The sequence below is a fragment of the Sander vitreus genome, chromosome 22, assembly GCF_031162955.1.
Source record: "Sander vitreus isolate 19-12246 chromosome 22, sanVit1, whole genome shotgun sequence".
Taxonomy (NCBI): Eukaryota; Metazoa; Chordata; class Actinopteri; order Perciformes; family Percidae; genus Sander; species Sander vitreus.
The window spans coordinates 9,619,428-9,642,025 of NC_135876.1; the positions used below are offsets into that span (position 1 = coordinate 9,619,428).

At 39.1% G+C, this 22,598-nt stretch overlaps 1 protein-coding gene across 2 annotated transcripts in view; it reads right to left on the bottom strand.

Moving 5' to 3' along the window:
* Positions 1-3,594: 3,594 nt before the first annotated feature.
* LOC144536997 (receptor activity-modifying protein 3) overlaps positions 3,595-22,598 on the bottom strand; it is a 45,021-nt gene continuing 26,017 nt past the window's right edge. Inside the window, exons 2-4 of one of the 2 annotated variants that reach the window (XM_078280386.1) lie at positions 15,192-15,221; positions 14,617-14,776; positions 3,595-5,838 (exon numbers count right to left, since the gene is read on the bottom strand). In XM_078280386.1, the coding sequence (XP_078136512.1) occupies positions 5,583-5,838; positions 14,617-14,776; positions 15,192-15,221 (446 nt within the window). In that variant the 3' untranslated portion in view covers positions 3,595-5,582. The remainder of the gene's footprint in view (positions 5,839-14,616; positions 14,777-15,191; positions 15,222-22,598) is intronic. The other variant, XM_078280385.1, reaches the window with a different exon arrangement.

Consider the following 22,598-nt stretch of genomic DNA (forward strand, 5'->3'; position numbering starts at 1 on the left):
GTTTGAGTTGTATATAATGATATATTATTTAATTGTTTGACGTATGGAGAAGGGATAGGACCAGATAAGTGAAAACTTCTTCCTACTCCCTTTTGGACAGGTACTATTTGTTTATGTTGTTTATGACAATTTGTTTGTTATATGTCTACTGTTCATTTTATCATTCTTGTTTTTTAGTTTTCTTTACATTTTTGTTACATGGTTAAAATAAATTAAATAAAAAACATATTGGGGGGCGATGCTGTACAGGCACAGGAAACACAGGCCTATATGGCTTAAATGTAATGTTTTTTTTGTTTCAATTAATTTATGAACAAATGGCAGATGTCAATGAAATGGTGGAAGTTAAGAAAGTGAAAACCTGTGCTTTTTATTGGGGGCCAAATATTGTTAGATAGCAGATTTTTGCCCACGAGTCACCTACCACTGCTCTACACCCTCACTAATATTATACAGTTTGTTGTAAATCTACATGGATATGCATCAAATAGATATGCTGATGTGTTTAAAATGAGACATGCACGTGCAAAACCTGACATTTTGACATATCTGTGCACTGGTGTGTGTAAGTTTGCAGTCAAGGGTGAGGACTGACATAATTTGGCTATACATTAAGCTGACATTTCATGTTTAATAGATATATATAAAAGATATATGAGTCTCAGTATTAACTTTGTCAGATGACGAAGGCTCCTCCTTGACTACAGCTAGTCCCCTCATTCTTATGCAGCATTTTAATCACACTTTATATAACAGGAACGGAGACCCATGTGCCATAGAGGGCTGACAGTTGGCAGTCCACCAGCTGATTTCACAGATTTGTTTCAGGTGGAGGGGATGAACTCATCAGTGAAATCACCTGCTGAGGTGATTAGTAGAAGAAAAACTAACTGATGGCTCTGCACAGCATATGGTTCAACGTTCCTGCAGTTTAAGCATGTGTATGTATGAAAAAAAATACTAAGCAGGGATTCAGTAGTTTCAATATTACAATGCTAGCAGAAAATAACCAACTAGAAATTGATATCAACCTTGAAAAGCCACAGTGCTTTGTGCCTTGCCAGCAGTTCAACCGTCACAACAGTGCAGCCCTGCGTGGAAGCATGGCACTCTCGCACTTCCTGCACCGCTTTTGGTAAAAAAACGCCGGGTCAACCCACTTCCCTGTATTCTTCTGTCAACTCTGGGAAAAAAACTTTAATATCCTTCCTGCCTCCAAGACGCTGGCCATGGAGGCGGCCATCCTTGAGGGCAACTGCACTGCGATGTGTCCCCTTCACCGCAGAGTGAACTATTGTCTCCTCTGTTTGTGTCTCTAAACCCTGTTGTTTTGCCTCTCAGAAGAAATAAAAAAAACTCTTGTTTCACTTCCTGGACAGTTTCAGATGGAATAAATATTGCCTGATATCTTGCAGTTTCTTTGTTTAGATGGAGTCCGTAATGATACTGTGATTGTTTTGTGGTCATTGGGTTTGTCTTTTCCGGCTTTGTGCCTTACAATACAGACTCGACTGCAATGTCAACATCATTGACCATCACCCACTGACAGTGATGACTGCATTGTTTGACTCTGAGTTTATTTACATGATGCAATGATAAGATTTGAAACTAAATGACTGTGGTTTTTCTGCATTGTTCCATAGGTTTACACAGACACACAGCGAAGCAGTCATGGATTCAGCTGCCTGGCTGTTTGTATAGGTCAGGATAATATTGTCTTAATAAAAGAATGTCTGTGTCTGAATGCACGTACACACATGCTTGGCCAAGTTAACTCTCCCACGGCTTCAGTGTATTGAGGTGTTTTTTAAATGAAAAAAAAGTCAATGTATTATTTTTTCAAAATCACATCTTCTCTGGAGTGTGAAAGAAGTGGCACATTCTCTGTTTTCCACTTCATCGAAGAATAGGAGAAAAGCAAGAGACAGCATTTAGAATAAAATAAACAGAAACAGAGTCAGCAAGAGCATGATACAAGTTTAAAATGATGAATTCTGCTAAGTTAACAGACACCAAATATCACTTTGTTTGTGCTCCAGAGTGCTATAGATACTGTAAAAGCAAATCAATCAAAACGTTGGCTGAAAGGTGAGGTTTTCTCATACTATATTTAGTCGTTGGGCACATGGGAATACGTTTTTTCTATATATTTCATTATATTATAGGAGAAACAGTAGTTCCATGGGCCCAAAGACTAAATGATTATGCTTAATAATTAAGTAGTGTCTGATCACTACTTAAATTAATTTCACTGTCTTTCTTCATATGCTGCATTGTAATTCTAGACGTACTGTAAAAAGACAATATCTTACATCTAAAATGCCAAAATGTTTTCTTGTATATAAATGTCTTAAGCAACTCTCCCTTCATCTGTTAATGATTTAGTGGATACTTTCAATGCAAAACTACAATCAGCTATTGATCATATTTCCAGGTACAAAACAATTCTTCAAAAACAAAAACCACCGGTGAAAACAGAATGTCAACCAACTCAAAAGAAACAGAAATGGAGAAAGACCAAACTTCAGGTCCACCTTGATATCTTAAAAGAACTCCTTACAGAATGCAATGCAGCAATCAGAACTGCCAGGCAATCGTTTTTCTTTAAACTGATGAATAAAAAAGGGTTATTTTTTCAACTGTTGATAGTCTCATAAACCCTGCCTCTAATTATTACATAGATCAGCTAAGCGTTACAAAACCCAAAGAATTCTCGGCCTATTTCAGAGATAAGATTGCGGGAGTCAGAATGAACATTACTCACAAAAGGCTGGTTAAAGTATCACAAAGTATTGCCCCTCAATTTTAATGCGCCATGCACTTTTTTACTAGCCTGACGTGGTCATACTCAGATTCTAGTCAGAATATGAACTTCCCGACCTCGAATGTTGTGGGCGGGGCTAAGTTTGGCTGGCATCCAGGCTACTTTTTTACATCAATGGACTTGGAAATGATCAAGAAAGTTGTCTGTGAGTTAAAGTCCATTACCTTTGCTCTTGATCCTATTCCCACCACTTTTTTTTGGATTTTCGACCCCACGGGGTGAGAGCGCTCTGCCTTTTTATTAGAGTCGGGTATGGCTGCAGCCTGGAGACCTCCCGTCTCATGCCTCCCGTCCATAGACTGTATGTTAAATTCATATTATTATTTTTTATAATATAATATATTCGACTTTTCAAAATCAAAGCTTGCGTCTGGTCCGCTATGTCTTCGTACTGTCGTACTTCGTGTTTTGGATGTTACGGCAAAAACAGTACGGCAATCATGCTAATGAATACAATAACTTTTTTAGCAGATGTCTCACTTACAACACGTTGGAGTTAGCAAAGCAGTTTTGTGTTTATATGTGCGGGCAGGATTTATTCAGTTTGATAAATCCCACGGTCAAATCAGACCGACAAGTCAGAGGACAAATTCCAGGCGGGATTGTTTCATGGAGGAAACACTTGTAGACCTTGTGATGAATCATGACACTTGCTGAATGTGGAGCATGTGAGTGTTTGTTTTAGATGACTTTGCATAAGCTCATGACCCCTGTGCTGGGCTGAAGCTCCTTCAATAGTAGCTTACACAAAAACAATGCTACTGAAAAAACTCCCCAGAGAGTCAAGTCTTTAATTAAAGCAGGGTCCAATCCAGCACATGAATGGCAGACTCTGCCATTACTGTATAGACAGGTAGTTACAGAATGTCAATAACTTGAGTGCTTGAAAAGTGGGATTTTGTTTAATGAAAATCTTGAGAATTATAACTTTAACATCAGTACTTTATTCTTTAACTGACACCAGATAAGATGAGAGACAAGTTACTTCCTCTACTGGCAGAATCTCTTTACTGCAGTGTTCCGTTTGAATCTTTGTGCCATAATGGTCAAATCTGACCAAATGTAAGAAGGATAGTAAAGCCAGGTGGCATTGTAGGTTTACCAATATTGTAGAAATATCTCAAAGTTAATGTCATAGTAATTTAATTCTTTAATTTATTGTGTTATTTTATGATGCAAAGAGTACCCAAATAAATCATTTTGGGAGTTTTCTAGCAATCTGACATACTTTCACAGTTTGTTGCTGGCATCTAAGAGGTTTATGTGTTAGGCAAGGTTTGTTTTTTGTTTGTTTTTTAAATCAAATCAAGAGATATACTTTTATACTCGCAGAAACACGGATATAACACAGATATAGGCTTAGACACATTGCATCGCAAAAAATTGAGTAAACAAAAGGTCTGTTTTCTGAGTACTTGCTTTGTGCATGCAATGAAGGAGAGCAACCACTTATTTTAAGAGAGATTTAATCAGTTCCATAGACAAAAGGGTGCAGGTGAGAGCTGACAAGCAGTGCTTGGTTTAGTTTGCCTTGTGGCTGTTGAGGACTGCGGTTCAGAGAACCAATGAAGTGCGTACATTAAAACAAAGCCTTTCCCCAAAGGAATTGACTTTAAAGCATCATTGTGTTTTTATCACTTGTCTGGGTAACGATGGAGAGGCAATGCAGAAACAGTAGACAGCACAAACAGAGAGCATGACTGTACAGTACGAGGTCTCAATGTCAGTTCAGTTCTTTGTTTCCATTGAGAACACCCTCTTTGTGAGTATTAACAGTAATTTATAGAACAGTATCTGATAAGTTACACTGTTATAAAACAGTCCCATGAGGCTCAGGTATTCACACAAGAAATTTAAGTCCCAAAATGAATCATAGTGTTGCCTTGTCTTTGGGTTGCACACCAGTGTATGCGTTCCAGTGGTGACAGTCCATTCAGTAACTCAACAGTAAGATCAAACTTGCAGAATCAATATTCTATTCTAATAAAAGTCCATATTTGGCTTCTTTTAAAAAAAGAATGCACCAAGATGTAGTTGATTCTCCCTCTGGTCAATTTACCCAATAACTGATGTCGAATGACCACAGTCCTCTGTGTCTTGAAGGAATAGACATTTTGGGAAATATGCTTATTCGCTGTCTTGTCGGAAGTTAAATGAGATCATTGATACCACTCTCATGCACGTACGCTAAATAAGAAGCTACAGTCAGCAGCTGGTTAGCTTAGCTTAACTTAAGGCTGGAAACAACGGGAAACAGCTAGCATGGCTCTGTCCAAAGGTAACAAAATCGACCTACAGTACTAGCACCTGTAAAGCTCACCAACTGACATGTTTAATCCATACTAAAACCAAAGTGTAAAAGTGACACGTATTTTTTCACATCATGTTCCCCCTGTTTCCATTATTTATGCTAAGCTAAGATAACCAGCTGTTGGGCTCCGGCTACATATTTACAGTGCAAGAAAAATAAGTATTTCCCAAAAATGCAATTGTGAAGTTGAACAGTTGAACATGTTGAGTCAATGTCAGAACTGTGAAAAATCACATAACATATTAAAATATGAAAGAAAATGATACTTTGTACTACCAGGTACTACTTTTCTCATTTCCACAGAAGGTTAAGGTGGTTTGCGGTGCCACTTATAGGGTAATTTGACCAACCAACCAAAACCTCTGTGCACTCCTTTGTACAGTATAGTTTTAGTGGAGAGGTTGAGATCTTGAACTCTTCTCCATCCTCTTCCGTCTTCCCCTCCTCCTAAGCCAGGTTATCACTCCTCTTGCTGCACCAGACCACCAGGGCGATCATGGCCAGTGTGAGGAAAACAGGGATGAGGATGAGGAGGGTTAGCGTGTCGTCCGGCGGGTCCACCCATACCACCTGGTCCATGGTGCAGTTGGAGAAAAAGTGCTTGTGTATGCGGATAATGTAGCTCTCCACCAGCGGATTGGGCCAGTAGCAGCTGACCATCTTGGACTTTGTCTCTGTGCAGAAGGTGAAGAGGTGGTACTCACTGTGGAGAAAAATAGGTGAAAAAAAGGGAAAAGATTAGAAGAAAATCACCATTGACTTCTGGTTTAGCTGCAGTATTCCCAAAGAATCAAATGTGTGATTTCTGACATTTGATCTTGTTTTTTGTAAGATTCCATCCTCCCAATGTATAAAGTACTGCATGCTATTAGAATGTCTTCAGTTTCTCTGCAGATAGCTCAGGTATTTTATGTTGAATAAAGATCTTAATCATATCACCATCTCGGTCTCCTTGAAAAATTCATTGATCAGTATAATCGGCAACTATAAAAATCTACGACACTTTTTACTTTTAAGGTACTTATATGGCGATAGTTCAAGGGATAAAATTACTGAAATGCATATCGCAGTGGAGGTGGACAGTTAGCCATCTATTAAGACTCGATCTCACTTCCTCAGGTTCTCTGAAGGGCACACAATCATTGAAAACCCTATTGCGGGTTTAGCTAGTATTAATGAAAGCATTGGAGGTTTGGTACGTAATCCATCATTGTGACTGGGGATTTACTGCCTTTTACTTTTTTTGGCCTACTACTCTGCTCTATTTCAACAGGCATTCAGGACCGTTCAGAGCCTTCATGAAGCTTCTCAGGCTTAAAACTCTGCTTTGATACATTCATTCAGCCAGCCCTAATCCCTCTTTCTCCATCCTGAATTCTCAATCCCCGAGGTCCAGATTTGTTTCTCTTGACATCCAGGAGCCATTGGTATTCTCACCCGCAAAACAGTGAATTGAGCAACAGTTATATCGTCTCCATGTATGGCCTCACTGGCTCCAAATCTGCTGATGAAAAGTCTTATTTACATAATTTGGACTTAATGCTCTAAACTGTGATAACTCAAGAAGCCACAGCTGGTAAAATGCATTTTAACATCATAGTTTTATATATCTGCTCTACAAAACTTAAAAACGCAGTAACTACATCACTGTAAACCCAGATTTAGTTGTAATTAAACTTTTTAGTGGTCACTACTTATTCTTTCATGTTTTGTTAAAAACCATATTCATTACTAAATGACATTACTTGTTTGTAATAATAAGTATGCAGTGCACAGATCATATTAAGCAGAGATATCTAAGGATGTTAAGTTTCTGTATGGGAGGGGCGGAGTCATTTAAACTGTTCTGCGCTGAAGCGATGCAAAGGCTCATGGGAAGAAAGAAAATATGTTCTGAACGGGTTCTGTCCTAGTTAAAGTGTTTTTTTAATAATGTTCTGTTAATGTTTTGGGTGAGCATTTATGTTCTCTGGGGTTTAGTTTAGAATGGTTGGTTTAGTGTTCATGTTTATCTACATTTATTGTTGCACCATGACCGAGACCGGGGGAGACTGATCGGTTCTGGGAAGTGAGACAACATTCAGTGTTAACCACATGATTGCAAATCAGTAACTTTGTCTCTTGAGTGAAACTATCCACACACTACAACACATGAAAATGTTCATTGTTTTATGGTGATTGTTTTCCTTTCTGCTTATTTGGACAAATAAATAAAATACATAAATTCTTAAAGTTATACTGTCATAAGGGAATATATATATATGAACAAGAATTTACTTATTTAGTAGTGATAAATAGCCTAATGTTTTATATTTATGTTTCTTTACATGTTTAACTTAACATGCTTATTTCAGACATGTAAAAAAAAAAAAAAAGAAGTAAGTTTACTGATAATTTTTAGCAATGACTACTAATGTAAACTTGATTTGTCTCCTGCATCAATTTACCACTCTGTGTTGATACAGCTTGACCTGTTAAGTTTCACCTTATGTAAAAAGTCAGTTTAAGTTTATTTATTTTTTGGGGGGGGGGGGGACTTTGCAGGGCCTGTAAAACAAAGGTAAACCCTAAATGTAAAATGCTATATAACTTTAACATTATAACATTTAACATATGGCATTTCGAGCCACCACCCTCTGTACAGCACATAGAAGTTAGGCTCTGACGTCAGGCTGTAGCCATTGTTTTAAGACCTTTACTTAGGTGCTGCAAATCAAATAAACCCAGCATATTCACATATTGTGTGTATGCTGTATGGGGCATATGCCAGTGATAAGAAAGGTGTTTTGCTGAGAAAAGCATCCTGTCAAATCTGAACTCAGCAATACTATATTATTGAAATCGCAGAAGCTTAAATGTTTGTGTGGAAACAAAAAAAAAAAGGTTTAGCACTAGATTAAAGTTGCAGGAAAAAGGACAAAGTCATCTTAGTGATTGATATGTTCTATCAAACAAATTAAAAGTTGAATAGGGATTTTTCAATGTGCATGAACACATCAAATCTTTTCTGAACATGTGATTTATGCTACCCCTTAGAGAAAAAGGGAGAGTTTGGAGAATGAAGAAAATAAAAGGATGAAGAGAGAAATAAAAAATGGAACTATCAGAGCTTTCCGGCAGAAATGATCACTAGGCAGCATGCAGGACTGTAGGGAATAACAGACTTTTGAAGTTATTCCCAGATGTAATAAGCAGCTAACATGTTTTCAAGCTGTCGTCCACACACAATAATCAGCTGGGAGGGCAAATAAATAGCTTAAGAAGGTTCACTGTTGATTTACAGACTGAAGGAAGAACTTGGTATTGAATACTTTATATAACGAGACTGTCCTCCCTGAAAAACGCTCTCATAGGCTGTTAAAACGTTTATAGTGGTGGCTCCCTCTAGTGGCCTCCCGTAATTATTCTTCTCCCATGAGATCAGGATTTGTGTCCTGTTTGAAAAAACAAAGTAAATGTTTTTTTTTTTATTTATTTATTTACAGAACAAATGGAACTATCTTGCGTTCTGCATCACGTGCTTAGCATTGAAGTTAAGTAACGTGACGGATGATTTTAACCCAAGCCACGATCTTTTTCTAAACTTAACTAGCCTAAGTAATTTTGGTGCCTAAACATAACCAAACTGTGACAAACTGTGACGTTAACAACATGTTTCAAACCGCTCCCGTTACATTCTGTCGTTATATGATATGAGGACGGAAAGCGCTCCTGTGGGTCGTATTAGAGGGTAGGTATAAACAACCTATATCATCGTCTGGTTTGGAGGACTTGTCGTAAATAACTATGAACATGACCACAAACACATATCCAGCACATGCATGTGATACTTTTGCAAATATACATCACATTTGTGCATGCAAAACAAATACACACACAGGCAGTTATGGGTACATACAGATGCTGATTATACTGTTTAGCTGAGAGCTTATCTTTTATGCCAATGTTTAGTGTCTAATATAAACATTTTAATGCCAAAAAAGCAATGTTTTCCTCAGAATGTCATTTCATACTCCCCATGAGACATTAAAGCTCCCAGTGACGCCCACATGAATAAAACTGCTTGGGGGTTTGTAGCTCTGGAAGGCAAAATAACCCACCACAGGCTGACAAACCGCACATTGCATATTCCTTAATGGTGTTACATATGTATAGTGTTATATTTGAATGTTGCTGACATTCACTTTATATATGCATCCATCTCACCCATTGCGCATTCACACAACAGTCACACACATTAACACACAATAGCATAACAATCCAATGCTGCTTCTATTCCTTGACAATTGTAGCGTTTTTCATCAGATTGTTTATCCTCTGAGACTGAAAAAAACTGTCAGGTAGTGAAATTCTTGCAAATGAGGCAAAGCGAAAATGAGCTTTGCTTTCTGTCTGAACACACATTGAAACACTTGAATTGGACTTGCATTTTGTGTACCTTTGTGCAAAGCACCACATCATTGTAGAAGAGCCCTCAAAGAGCGCAGACCTCTGCTAAGGAATGTTCTATCTCACAATGTTAGTGCAGTGTGAATTTTTCCAATTATTCTGACCCCACATGAATGCATCACAAACGCCCTATCTCGCGATGTGAACTAAAGTGAAAAGGTCCACTCCAAATTTGATGGGTTCTTTCTTGGTCCCAGCTTGTCACCATCTCCCCCTGATCAGCCCAGTCGCATGGCAGTTCATGAAATGGTAACGTTCCAATTTCATGGTGGCCACCACGAAATAAAGTAGAAAATCATTTCCCTGTACACGAATCAATAGATAAAAATAACGTGACCATTTCATGAACTGCCGTGAGACCGGGTTGCCATGCTACACCCTTCCAGCAAGTTTCATTAAAATCTGTAAGAAGTCAATTGTTCAAGCAGCAATTACAACCCATATATACTGTATGTTTATAGATTGTGGTAGAGCGAGTGAAAAAGTGATGGGGATTAGCTCCCCGAGCAAGTACCAACTCACTCTGGAGGCGTAGACAGAGATACAAAGTGTCATCCCTGTGGGAGAGGAGCAGGAAAAGTTAACCCTCTCCTTGATTTCATGTTGTTTATGGAGCAGGAGAACCTGGAAATGAGTAGGGGGAAATGCAACTTTACCAAGCCACGACCAAGAGGACCAATCACAGTTGTTGTGGTCTGCGTTGCCAAGACGTGTAGTTAAATTTTTTGAGAGGTGCACCTCAGGCTATGGCGTAGAGCAGTGATCTCAACCTTTTGAGACCCCCAGAATTATAAGGTTGGTGTTCACGACCCCCTTACCCTCTTCGACAACGAGAGAAAGTGAGCTGCAAACCGGTGTAAACAGCTGTTTCTACACGCCTCCCCCTGCTGATTTTGAATTATTATTGTAAATGCTCTCATTAATACAAATAATGTTTTGCTTTAATGACAGTTTAGTTTTAGCAGCTAGCGCCTAACCTTGTCCAAGTGCCCCAGGCTCTGTGGATTTTTGACATTTGTGCTTTTTCTCGTTCCCTGATCCGCCTTCAAACTCCTTTTTGTGTTCCAGGACCTACTGATTTACAAATGAAGCTCTAAATATAACATGAAATGCACCAAACTCACAGAGTAATGTAAAAACCATTCCCCAGTCTAGAAGATGTTATTTCATTTTTTTCTCCCCAAGCATCTGGCGACCCCTAGAAATTATCTCGCGACCCCCTTGGGGGTCCTGACCCCCAGGTTGAGAACCACTGGCGTAGGGTACGGCATAGGGTCTGTATCTTTACGTACATACGTAAGTATCTATGGCGTCGATTTAACGCAGGACCATAAATTGGGCTTAAGGAGGAATGTGGGGTGGTTGGATGAGTCAAGGAATTGTTGTTTTAGAGGTTAGGAATAAACGACCAATATTGTTGTATGGTTTGGAGGACTTTTCATTTAACCATCAACCGTCTTCCATGGCTGGTTGGCTGATACAGTTGTTAGTAACATTCTCCTGCCAGTCTTGTGAACCACATGACCCTCATTGAGGCATGCTAATCTTAATGGTCAATAAATTGTGATTAGAAGCAGTTGGAAAAAGCTGTGATGACTTTAGAGCAGCATCTGGTCCACACAGGGAATGACCATAATTCCTAATAGTGAATATATATTATTAAAGGTCCAGAGTGACAGACACCACTCTTCCCCTCTTCCTGTGTGCTCAACATCAAGGCTAGCTACTCCCAGAGCTGTAAACTGCTCAGGGCAGAAAATCAATATGTTTTTAGAGGTAAATTATTGAAGTGCATGAATGTACATACAGTCACACACAGCCTCTTTGTGGTCTGTTTACACCCTGTATTGTGTGATCCGACAAGCTTGTACCGGCTCATTTCTAACAATAACAGTCATGTTGGCTGAGTGTTTGGCCAGCAGCTATACTGCAGAGAGACATGGCTCATTTGTCAGAGAGAGGAAGCTTTGCAGGGGTCGCTGCTTGTTTAAACATGAGGCCCCTTGCTCTTCCAAGCCCGATCCTTCTCACCACTCTCTGGTTCCTCTTGTGCCTTCGCTTTCCGTCTGTCTCCCTCGCCTCTTCCAGGCTCCAAAGAAAACTGCTGCTGAGAAAGTCACTATATCCTCCTCAGTACAGTAAATGAAGAATCGTTACAACAAATACACCCAAATGAATCGATCATCTCATAAAAATGTGGACTCTTGCAGGCAGAGTTCCTGAAAAAGCCACGCTATGCTTTGTTTCCTGCTACGTTTTGGCTATAAATCAATCTTTTGTTCTTACATTGCATTTGATATGTCAGACAACTCTAACAGATCTAATTAGGATTAAAGATGGTTTGGCTCTTTGAAATCCCTTCATGGTTGGACCAGCTTCAGCAGAGCAGAAATTCGGGCCAGTGTTTGATAGTTTGTTTATTGGATTAAATTCAAAGTGGCAGAAACAAAAAAAAGTTTTTTAGCGACAAATGAAAACGAGTTGAATTCTTCTTGACTTGTTTATAGGTACAAAAACAAAATTGACAGTGGCAGAAACGAGAAAACAGGAGAAAGCTGTTTGTTTTTTTGTTACCTAGATTTTGACCGCAAGTGCTCTGTGTGACGCCTTCAAAATAACAGTTCCCTACTGCCCTCTTCGCCAGTAGTTTGACAGCCTCACCTAATTATGAAAATCTTTGAATAAAGTATGAAATTTGACAGCTACAGTAGCTTGGATAATAACGAAATGGGGCACTGCATTTGAGGAATTTACTGTTTATCAGACCACAAATGAGACAAGAAGCTAGCACATTCCGCGGTACCGCTGCCTGTCTCCCCACTGTTAGCTGCTGCTCAGCGCTGGGTTTAACCTGTGTCAAATTTAACCTACAAAACAAAGACTTGGTCCCACCGCTGACAGCCACACCCATAGATGGCAGTCGATCATTGCGTAAATGCAAGTTTCAGTTGCTAACTGGCCCCACAGATGTTTACCCTGACTATAACGCCTAAAGTCAACCATCTGGCTTCAGGTGCTTCATGTTTGGTTGACACCGTTACTCTTGATGTGGCTAATTCAATTGCCTTTACTTTAATTTATAATCACTGAAATAAGTCTGTGTGTGAATGTGTGTAATTGTATTAATAAAAAAACACTGTGTGGCTAGAAATCAGCATGGAGCGCTGACAGATGTTCCTGCGAAGAAATAATGGGTAAAAAGAAAAACATGAGAAAGCATGACTCATGGAGGAAGCAGGTGGTTCTTCTTCCTAGAACTGTTTGAATTTTTCCCACAAATCAATGACTCAGATGATTATTTTTGACATTGATTTTAAGCTCTCATGTATATGTGTGCTCAAGTCTCATGGCTCTCTCCCTCCCCTTTCTGGCTGTGCAGTTAAAGGGAAAACAAGTTGAATGCGAGAGGTCAAAGGTGAGTGGAAGGAATGAGGTGAAAAGCTGGATAAAGATAGATAAAGATGGGTGGTCAGGGCTCAGATGCTTCTTAAAAAACAGCTCTGGTTTTGAGAAGCAAACCTCCAGCTGTTCTCCCACCCAACCAGCTGCATGAGGCTCAGATAGATTACAGTCTTCTATCTCATCAAGTGCCACTGTGTACGATTGACAACCCCTTAACTAAAACTAAAAATATAGATCACTCAGACAAGAAGACAACAGTACTTAAGAAAAGAGATGTGATAAAGATAAGAGCTTAAAAATATGGGTGACTTTACAGTGTCCAGATATCTTTTATCTTTCACAGCTTTCTACTGCTTGTTATACAAAATGACAAATTTGCTCTGTAGTAAGACCATTTAATTTTACTCTTAAACTTTGTCATACCCCTACACTACTAGCACACTACTATTCTCAACATCACCACTTCATTTTGGGAAAACAGGGAGAATTAATGGGCTCTTTCCTAATGCTTTTCTCTGTTGCAGGCCAATTTTCGAGTCTGAATAATAGCGCAGAACACCAGAACCTATTTTAGAATAAAGCAAACAGGTACGGTGATTCCCATGCTGTTGAGCTAAAATCTCCTTAGAACATGAAGAAGTAGGGGTGTGTGTTGCTGCTAATAATCCATTATGGAAAAATGAATGAATGCCTCTGCTACATATGATGCAGACAAATGCAGAGCTATGTAAGATACAGTAGGGATGTAAACGAATATGGATACGATATTCGGATACACTGATTTGCCATCAATTGACACAATTTGCTACTTCCTCTCATACCACTCCTCTCTTTTTTTAAATCACAAAAATGGCTTGGTTTATAAACATCAGAAACAGACTTTTTCTTTTCAGTACCACAGTAACCACTTGGTTGCTGTCTGTACAGGAAGTGCTAAAGGTCAAAGCAGCTTGACTTTCCATGATGCAACATGCAGAAAACATCTAAATTGTAAATAGTTGTATTAAATATTCAGGAGGGTTATCTGCATAACTTTGGTGTTGCACATGTGTGATGTTCACCTCATGATCCAATAGTGAAGCCTGCACCTGAGCAAATTTACAGGAGACACGCGGAAGATAGGGAGCGTCTCAAAGTACATGTGTTATGGCCGAGAGAGCTTTCCGATTTTTGCTATTGTTTTTTAAAATTGACACTTTCATTACAACTTTTATTTTCATCCGGACCTCCTCCTATTGCACGCATTTTAATATGTAATATGGTGAATATGAGCTATCATGGCCCATCTTTTGTCAATAGTTTTTTATCACTGACACTTCAGACCAACTTTATAGTCTCCTCCAATTAGTTTATTAAAGAAAATCATACAGTATGGTCCAATGCAATGCTTGTGTTTTTTCACTGTTCTATTTCCACTAGGCCTATTCATTACCAACTGGACCATTAACATGTACACAGCTCACTCAGCTAAGACTTACTTCGCTCTCTCTTTTTCTCTAAGTTGGCATTAAATTAGAAATTATGCTTCATTATTTGATTGATTTACGTACAGGGTTAAAATACTATGTTGTTTTGTATATTTTGTTCGCAGCTAAACTATGTATGTATATATATATATATATGGTCGTACCTGATGAAGTGTGTGAGGTTACACCAGTAGTGTGGATCTATGTGACCCATGTCCCGCTTGAATTCCTCTCCACAGACCTCCACCTCCCACTTCAGACGGGACTCATTGCAGGGTTTCCTCGGCCGGGAGGGAGTGGGCTCTATGTTGAAACTGTCAGCGGCTGAAAGGACAGAAAGAAGAAAACCATTTCGGGTCACATACCCTGCTTTGTGTTGCCTCTGATAAATAGTCATGACAGTGAAGTAACTGAAATAAAACATGACAAAGACAGAAGTCCGTTGTCGTTTGACTTGTATTCTTGTATTATTTATGAGCTGTGTACTGCATGAATTTTTGACATTTTTCATTTTTTCATTAAGTTCTGTCCTAAAGCTGCATCCTTTTCATACTGTCTATCATATGTTTAATTTTCACCCACTAGTTCTTGGATTAGTAGAAATGTCACTAATGTCTCACTCCCACAATTTTATTTTTCTTTGTTGTGTCCTGATGTTGCTCAGTTTTCCCAAGAGACTGACATAGTTCAATCTTATTTTATATGATGGATGGATGGATGGATGGATGGAAATGCTTACCTGACAACCCTCTCATCATCCAGGCATTGACTGTAAAGAAACAAAATAAGAAGTTATTTAGAGTGAACGGATGGATGGCTAAACAACTAGGTTCCCACATATTCAATAAGAAAATTTATTTTCTTAATTTACATATTCTGTTACATAAATTACATTTCTGCTTCTCTCTGTGACCTTTGGCCCTCTCATTTTACAGTTCGTCGAGATCAACTTCACAATCTTTGTAGGGTATTAGATCTTCTACTAGAGCCGCATTAAACTAAATCTGTTGTGTTAAGTTAATGCAAATTCAAACTTCCCATTGCTCTTGTTTCGCATTAAAAGCTTTGCATAGGCAAATCACATGGGAACTTTTATTGTTAGGCAACTGCAGCTTTGGCATTGTTTTTCAACCGAAGGTAGTACCGACTGTTTTTGCTCGCTATAATCTCGTGAAATAAACAAGCACTTTTTTCAGCACTTAATTCCCAGTGGATCAGTTTTAAACATGGGATAACAGCCACAGCGAGCTGTTAGATGAGGAGTTGCAGAAAACAGGTTCTTACTACAGAGAACCAGCATCTCATCAAGGTAAACACCTTCTACCATGCCTTCCTGTTGGATGGAAAACTAAATGCACATGGCTTGGCAAGGCGCAGGTTTCCCCAACCTATTGACCTGTTGCCTGGGATCCATTGCATTCTCAGCCATGCTACTGAAGCAGCAGGACGATTCCCATCAGCCTCAGCTGTACTTTGTATTCAGTGCAGATTAATGTTTCGCTTGCTCAACTAAGACGGTGGACATGGTAAACGGTATAGCTGCTAAACATCAGTATGTTAGCACTGTTATTGTCAGCATGCTAGCATGCTGCATTTAGCTCAAAGCACAGCTGTCTCAGTATGGCTACAGCTAGCATAGCTGCTTATTCTAATGTCTTTCACATTCAAAGGTGCCTCCTCTCGGCTGGTTCTGGGAGGACATGAGGGACTTCACTTTATGCTTTGTTTTAACTTTCCCCCAAAACTGTGTGTTATAAAGGTTCACAGTCAAATGTATTACAGTACAAAAAGGCTATGTTGCCTCAGCCCAATGTTCCCTCATTTCAATGAGAGTTTACCCCCATCAAAATGAAGGCCCTATGTTCCCTCATCCCACATAGCGCCCCCCCTTTTAGGTAGAGCTTTTGAAAAGTAATAGTGTGTTTGAACTACAGACAGCCACAGACAAATAGAGCATGTTCACACACAACTGTATTATGTTTTGATTGATTGGAGCAGATTATTTGTGACAGAACCAAGATCATCTCACTGATGTGTATATAATCCTTTTGTGTGACCATTGTCATAAATGAATGAGACAAACAAATTCAATACAAATCCATTATTTGTGACATGCACTGTTTTCATTTGCTGCTTACCCAGCAGAAGCAAAAAACAAATAAAGATGGAACGACAATGAAAAATGACAGCTGAAGAGGGGAATCCTCATACTCCCCAATACAAAAGTGCATCTATCATACAAACTTTTGATTCCCTTTCTCTCCCCACCCTGTTCTCTGATCCATGTTACGAGTGTCCGAGTGTTACGGATGACCAAAGCTAAACGTGCCGCTGCACAGGAAGGTATATCTCCCTTTGAAGTGCCATGCTTACAAAGAGTGAAAGACACCCCGCCCCGTAGGACAAAGACAAAGACCAAATTAGCGTGCTAAATATAGAAACTTTCCTGTTTGAGCAAATGGGGATGTTTTGAGGTGGTGTGTTTGTGATGGGATAAAATTATTTTACCTTGTGTGTTTGTCTTTAATACTATAGATAGATAAAGTATTTCGGTAGATTCTGGCCCTTTTTCCATGTCGATGGTTCGGTTTGCATACCCTTGAAAGGAATAGTCTGACATGTTGTGAATTTTGCGTTTTTGTTTAGAGTTAGATGATATCAATCTTCTCATCTAACTCTCTGCCAAAAGCTAATACGTGTATTACCAAAATATCAAACTATTTCTTTAATATTATAGCACAAAACTTTGTACAAATGCATGGTTCAGGTGGAAAATGTAGATGGTAGAAATCCTAATCAAATTTTTCTGTGATTAGGGTCCTTCAACTGGAACAACTTCTTTTTTGGAAACACATTTTAAGAGCGCAGATCAAATACACTTATTGTTTTATGGCAAAGTCCAACCTCTCAGACAGGTCGAAGATGAGCTGCACTGATGACCTGAATTAGGATTTCTTCCGTCAAATTCTGTCTGTGATGTCCATTGTTTAGCGCTGTATTTTACTTTTTGGTGTGTCCACTTTCCCTCAACCTCAACCCTTCCCTTCCCTCAACCTCAGCCTCATCTACTTGTACTGTGACTTACGTTTTCCAAAAAGCCTTGGAAAACTTTTGAAAAACTGAACTGCACTCAAAGATTTGGCAAAAAAAAGAACAAGAATGAGGAAGAACGTCCAAGACACAGAATTCCTGGAAGTGCTGTTTCAGAACAAAAGTGGTGACAAGAGTCACCCTCAGCTTTTTTAGAATAGGATAAGAATCATCAGAGGTCAGAGGTCACGAAGTCTAATCCATATGCATAGTTTAAAAAAAAAAAATCTTATCTCAAAACATTTAATCCTCTTCCTGTCATCTCTTCAAGGCAGACACAGACAGAAAATCATTTCTTAAGATCACAAGAAAATATGCCCTTTGTGTCTACTAATCAATGCATCAAATCAAATATAACGGCAAGTTACAGAGCACTCTTTGAAAATTCTCCATCTCAAAACTTGGCTTTCAGCCCTCTGGTTCCCATATGTCTCCTCTTGCATTTAATTTCTCCCGACAATAAGCCCAATGCAGGCCAGTCCAAAAATAACATCTCGTATATAACATCCAACATAAGTACATCTTGAGTACATGAGCTCCTGTGCGGCAGGAATCAGCCAAGCCAAACATCCCACATGCACTCTTTGTTAACAAACCACTTACGATAGATAGCACAAGCTCTGCTACAACATTATGAAACAGATTATGTGTAGATATTGTACAGCTCATTACATATGGGTGCAACACTTGCTAATATGTTCCCGGTTTATTTAAGTAATAAGCAATAGAAAGAACAGAGTTGCCAGTATTTTGTTATGCATAACATTCACATTTTAACATTTGCACAACAAAGATCTTCAAAAGGTCATTCAGTTTCCAATATTTAATCCAGATATGTATACTTCACAGGGTGGAAAAGCTTCCCAGTTAGGATCTCTATTGAAATCACTAACAATAATAATCACAATGATTAAATAAGATCAAAATCTCACACATGCCAGTACAGTACAGATTAAGATAACCATTGTAGTTGTAGCGGACGCTGATTGGTTCGGTCCGCTGCTGTTCGGACACAAACGCATATCTTGAAGCCTGACAGGGTGTGATATGTGATCCCGCGTGATCTGGTGATATCGCGAGAATCCAGCTGCTCTGCAAGGTAAGATCAACACAGAAGCTCTGGAAATGAGACAATATCCTTACCACAGCACGTCAGCACCTATGATGAATCAATGAACAACATGTTGTTCTTACAATTTGTTTTTTTTCCGTAACAAACAAATATAACTATATATAACTATATAACTAGAGCTGCTAGTAGATGGGTTTTGTTTTGGTGAAATCCTAGCTAGCTGTTTCCATGTTTACAGTTTTTGTGCTAAGCTAAGCTAACCTGTTGCTGGCTGTAGCTTCATATTCAGTCTTCCCATTTAACTCTCTCTAACCCTAACCCAAACCTATTCCTCTCGGCAGGAAAGCAAAGTGTACTACCCAACATATCAATATGTTGCTTTAAGTCCCATAGTCGCACACATTTGAGCTTAAACTTTAAATAATATTTTTTATAAATATTTTTAAAATATCTTGCTGCCCGCTTCTCGAAACAACATTGATGAGGGCGGTGAGAGTGAACCTGCAACTGTGAAGTTGCGTACCTTATAGTCTGGATCAACGGAAGTACATTTCCAGGATAATTGACATCGGGCTCGCAGCTTTGCCCCTCGCCTTCTGTTCTCTGTGTGTTGCCGTCCTCAAAATCTCTTCACTACAGGGAAACAACAACAAACTTCAAGCTGGCAAGCTACACGCTGAATATGGCAAGTTTTGAAGAACATTTGGATCGTGCAACAAGGCAGGCCTGCTTGCTTCTTTCGGGGAATGATTGTAAAGATTTACAAAAATGACCGATTGAAGAGGATTGCTATGGACGAAGTACACACAGAGATACACTGGTAAGGGCAAATTAAGTTTACCATGTATCCAGCTGATTTAAATAGCTCACGTTGCTGTATTGTGTGAACAGTTCATTTAATATAGCATATTTCTTTTCAGGGAGCAAATGGTCCACCAAAACAAGTTCCTTCCCAAGACTATTTTACAGAGCCACCGTCACTGCTTTCGGAGCTTAGCGCTGCCCAAGACGATTGTGATGGGTTTAACAAAAATGCAAACAACCCAGAGTGTTTTTTTTTTCCTCCTATCAGAGAATGTATGTGTGGTGTAGCCAGACCTTACTCCACAGCACTGTGGAGATAGGTCTGGAAATGCGAGACCACATGCCTTACAACCAAAACAATTAGCGAGTGCAGCTTTAAAATGTACATACAGCAGTGTGCATATCTGTATAGTATCTATTATTTATTTGGTCTAAAAGAACAGGGCTCAAAAACGGGGAATATCACCACAAATAACAGTATTCCATTGGCATTTCTTACATAGCTATTTAGAGAGGATGAATAGCAGCAATGCAGTTTATCTGTAGCTGCCTCTACTATCACAAACACTTATAGGCTGTGAGTTGTAGATTGTAGTAATGTCTTTTCAATTTACTGAAACCACCAGTGTCCGCCAGTTTATCTGTAGCTGCCTCTACTATCACAAACACTTATAGGCTGTGAGTTGTAGATTGTAGTAATGTCTTTTCGATTTACTGAAACCACCAGTGTCCATTCGCAGTAACTCAATGTGAAAACCGTCTTTGAATTGCATGAGCTGAGCTGTGAGAGACAGATGTGTGACGTCTTTGTTCTTCATATAGCGTTTTCACTTCTTGTAAGAAATGTAAATGAAACATTCAAAAAGTAATCAATTTTACATTAATTCATTCATTCACACTCATTAAAAACGGCAATTTAATCTTGGGGTTCTATAGACAACTGAAAAGGGTGGATGGATGGTTTTCGTAGTTGTTCATTCATCCAGCCTCTCTCACTTATTTTTATTCCATTTATCAGGTTCCTCTTGACTGAGGTTCAACTGCACAGTTATGCTAATGAAGCCTTTCCTGGCCACTGCGGATGCTGCTGCTCATGGATCAAGCCCATACGATTATGAAAAAGGGAAAAAGTTTCACATCATAGGCAAATTAACATTTTAATAACTTATTTAACAACATCCTCTGCTCTGGCTTAGTTTTGTCAAAGGGATGCTTTAATTTGAAAGAACATGGTTCATATAGAGCAATAACCACTTTTAAAAAGACAGACGTGAAACTGGCATAATTAAGTCTTATTTTGTTCTTTAATGTACTGTATAAAGGAAGCAATTACCCATAGGCTTACTGCAGGATATTAATTAGATTCTCTGCATGTGGGGGTTTAAAATTAGCAAGATGCTAACAGGCTGCAATTATTGGCTTCCCTCAAGCTTCCATATCAAATACACAAAAAAAACAACTTCCACCTGAGCAGGAAGAATCATTAAATACTTCTCGATAAGGGCGAGCTTTAAACCAAGCAATCTTTTGCACTCAACTATAACTGTTGAGTCAACTGTAATGCAGCCTTAGCGCTACATGGTAACAGCATTACACATGTGAATTATGCAGGCCAAGCAGAGCTATTTTTAACTAGGAGAAAAACTAAATCAAGGTGTTTGAAGATGTTACACACTGGTTGACAGCGTGCCAGTCATGTATTGGCCCAGTTGGCACACAGTCACGCTGTATCCCCTCAGGTTGTCAAGATAAATATAGATGAGAGGATAAGATGAAGGAAAGTAGATAATTTGCCAGCACTGTCCAAAGAGATTTAAAACACAGGCACAGGGAGCAGGGCATGTTTAACAACCTCTACCTTATATCACAATGTCAGGTCTGCAACGTCATCGCCATCGCGACACGAGTGCTGAAGATGGTTCGTAATAACGGTCCGATTTGTTTAGAGAGAAAACATTTTTTGCATTTGGCTGCAGTTTAAACATTTTCACATTTGGTATTTTGTTTTACCTTGATTTCATATAAGCCATAATCTAATAATGAAATCATGTCTCAAGATGCAGAAAAATGAGTCCATGCATTTGTTACTTTTAGGATGGATTACTGCAATCCTTATTATCAGGTTGCTCCAATAAGTCCCTGAAGACTCTCCAGTTGATCCAGTTGATCAGTACATGATCCAGTTGCACGCATGTATTGACAAGAAGGAAAAGATATCCTATTTCTCCCATATTAGCTTTTCTGAACTGGCTCTCTGTAAAATCCAGAATTGAATTTAAAAGATCATTGTACCCATTTGCCCCACCTGAACACTGCCCTACCACAATGCAGGGTTACGTGTGGTTCCTAGAGTCTCCAAAGGTAGAATGGGAGCCAGAGCCTTCAGCTACCTTTTCTCTAAGGCTATTTTTTTATTCATTTTTTTCATGCATTGCGAGGGTAATTCTGTCTGTGTTAGGAGAACATAAGGAGAGCATGTGTTTTATAGTCATACATACGTTTTAGATATGCTTACTCAACCACTAACAGGACCAAAACGGAAATGAAATGACAAACGTACAATGACAAAATTATGTACAAATAATTTATTTACAGTATATATGCCATATATTGTTATATTAACAATAAACAATGTTTAAACAAACTATTTCAGTCAATCAGTCAATCACACATTGATTTCCTGGCCTTCATTAAGCCTAATGAGACAGCAGCATTGGTATATTTTCATTTACAAAGCCTTGTTGGGTGACATCCCTTCATCTGCATAATGTCCTGTCACTCGTCACCAACAGCTGTTATGATCTTCGCTCCACTAGATGGCGGCTCTACCAGGTACTCAGGATTCCCTCAGGACTTGGTAGAACAACGTTCTCCTAATTTGCACCCTGGTCATGGAATAATCTTCAGAACACACTACAGCGTACTGATTTGGTCTCCCTGGGAGAGCTTAAAGCTCTGATAAAAACTGTGTACCTAAAGATTGCAATTGCTACTGGAATTTGTATTTGCAGTATGCATCTGTTGTCCCTTGTCTGTCTTTAATATGCTCTAATACCGCAAAGCACGTTGAATTGACGAAGGATGACGAGTAGCGACTGTGCGTGACACACTCAGGCCCCCACGAACAGCACTCAGCCTTTCCGCTGATTTTGTCCAGTGGCCACTCGCGGTTTTGCAACA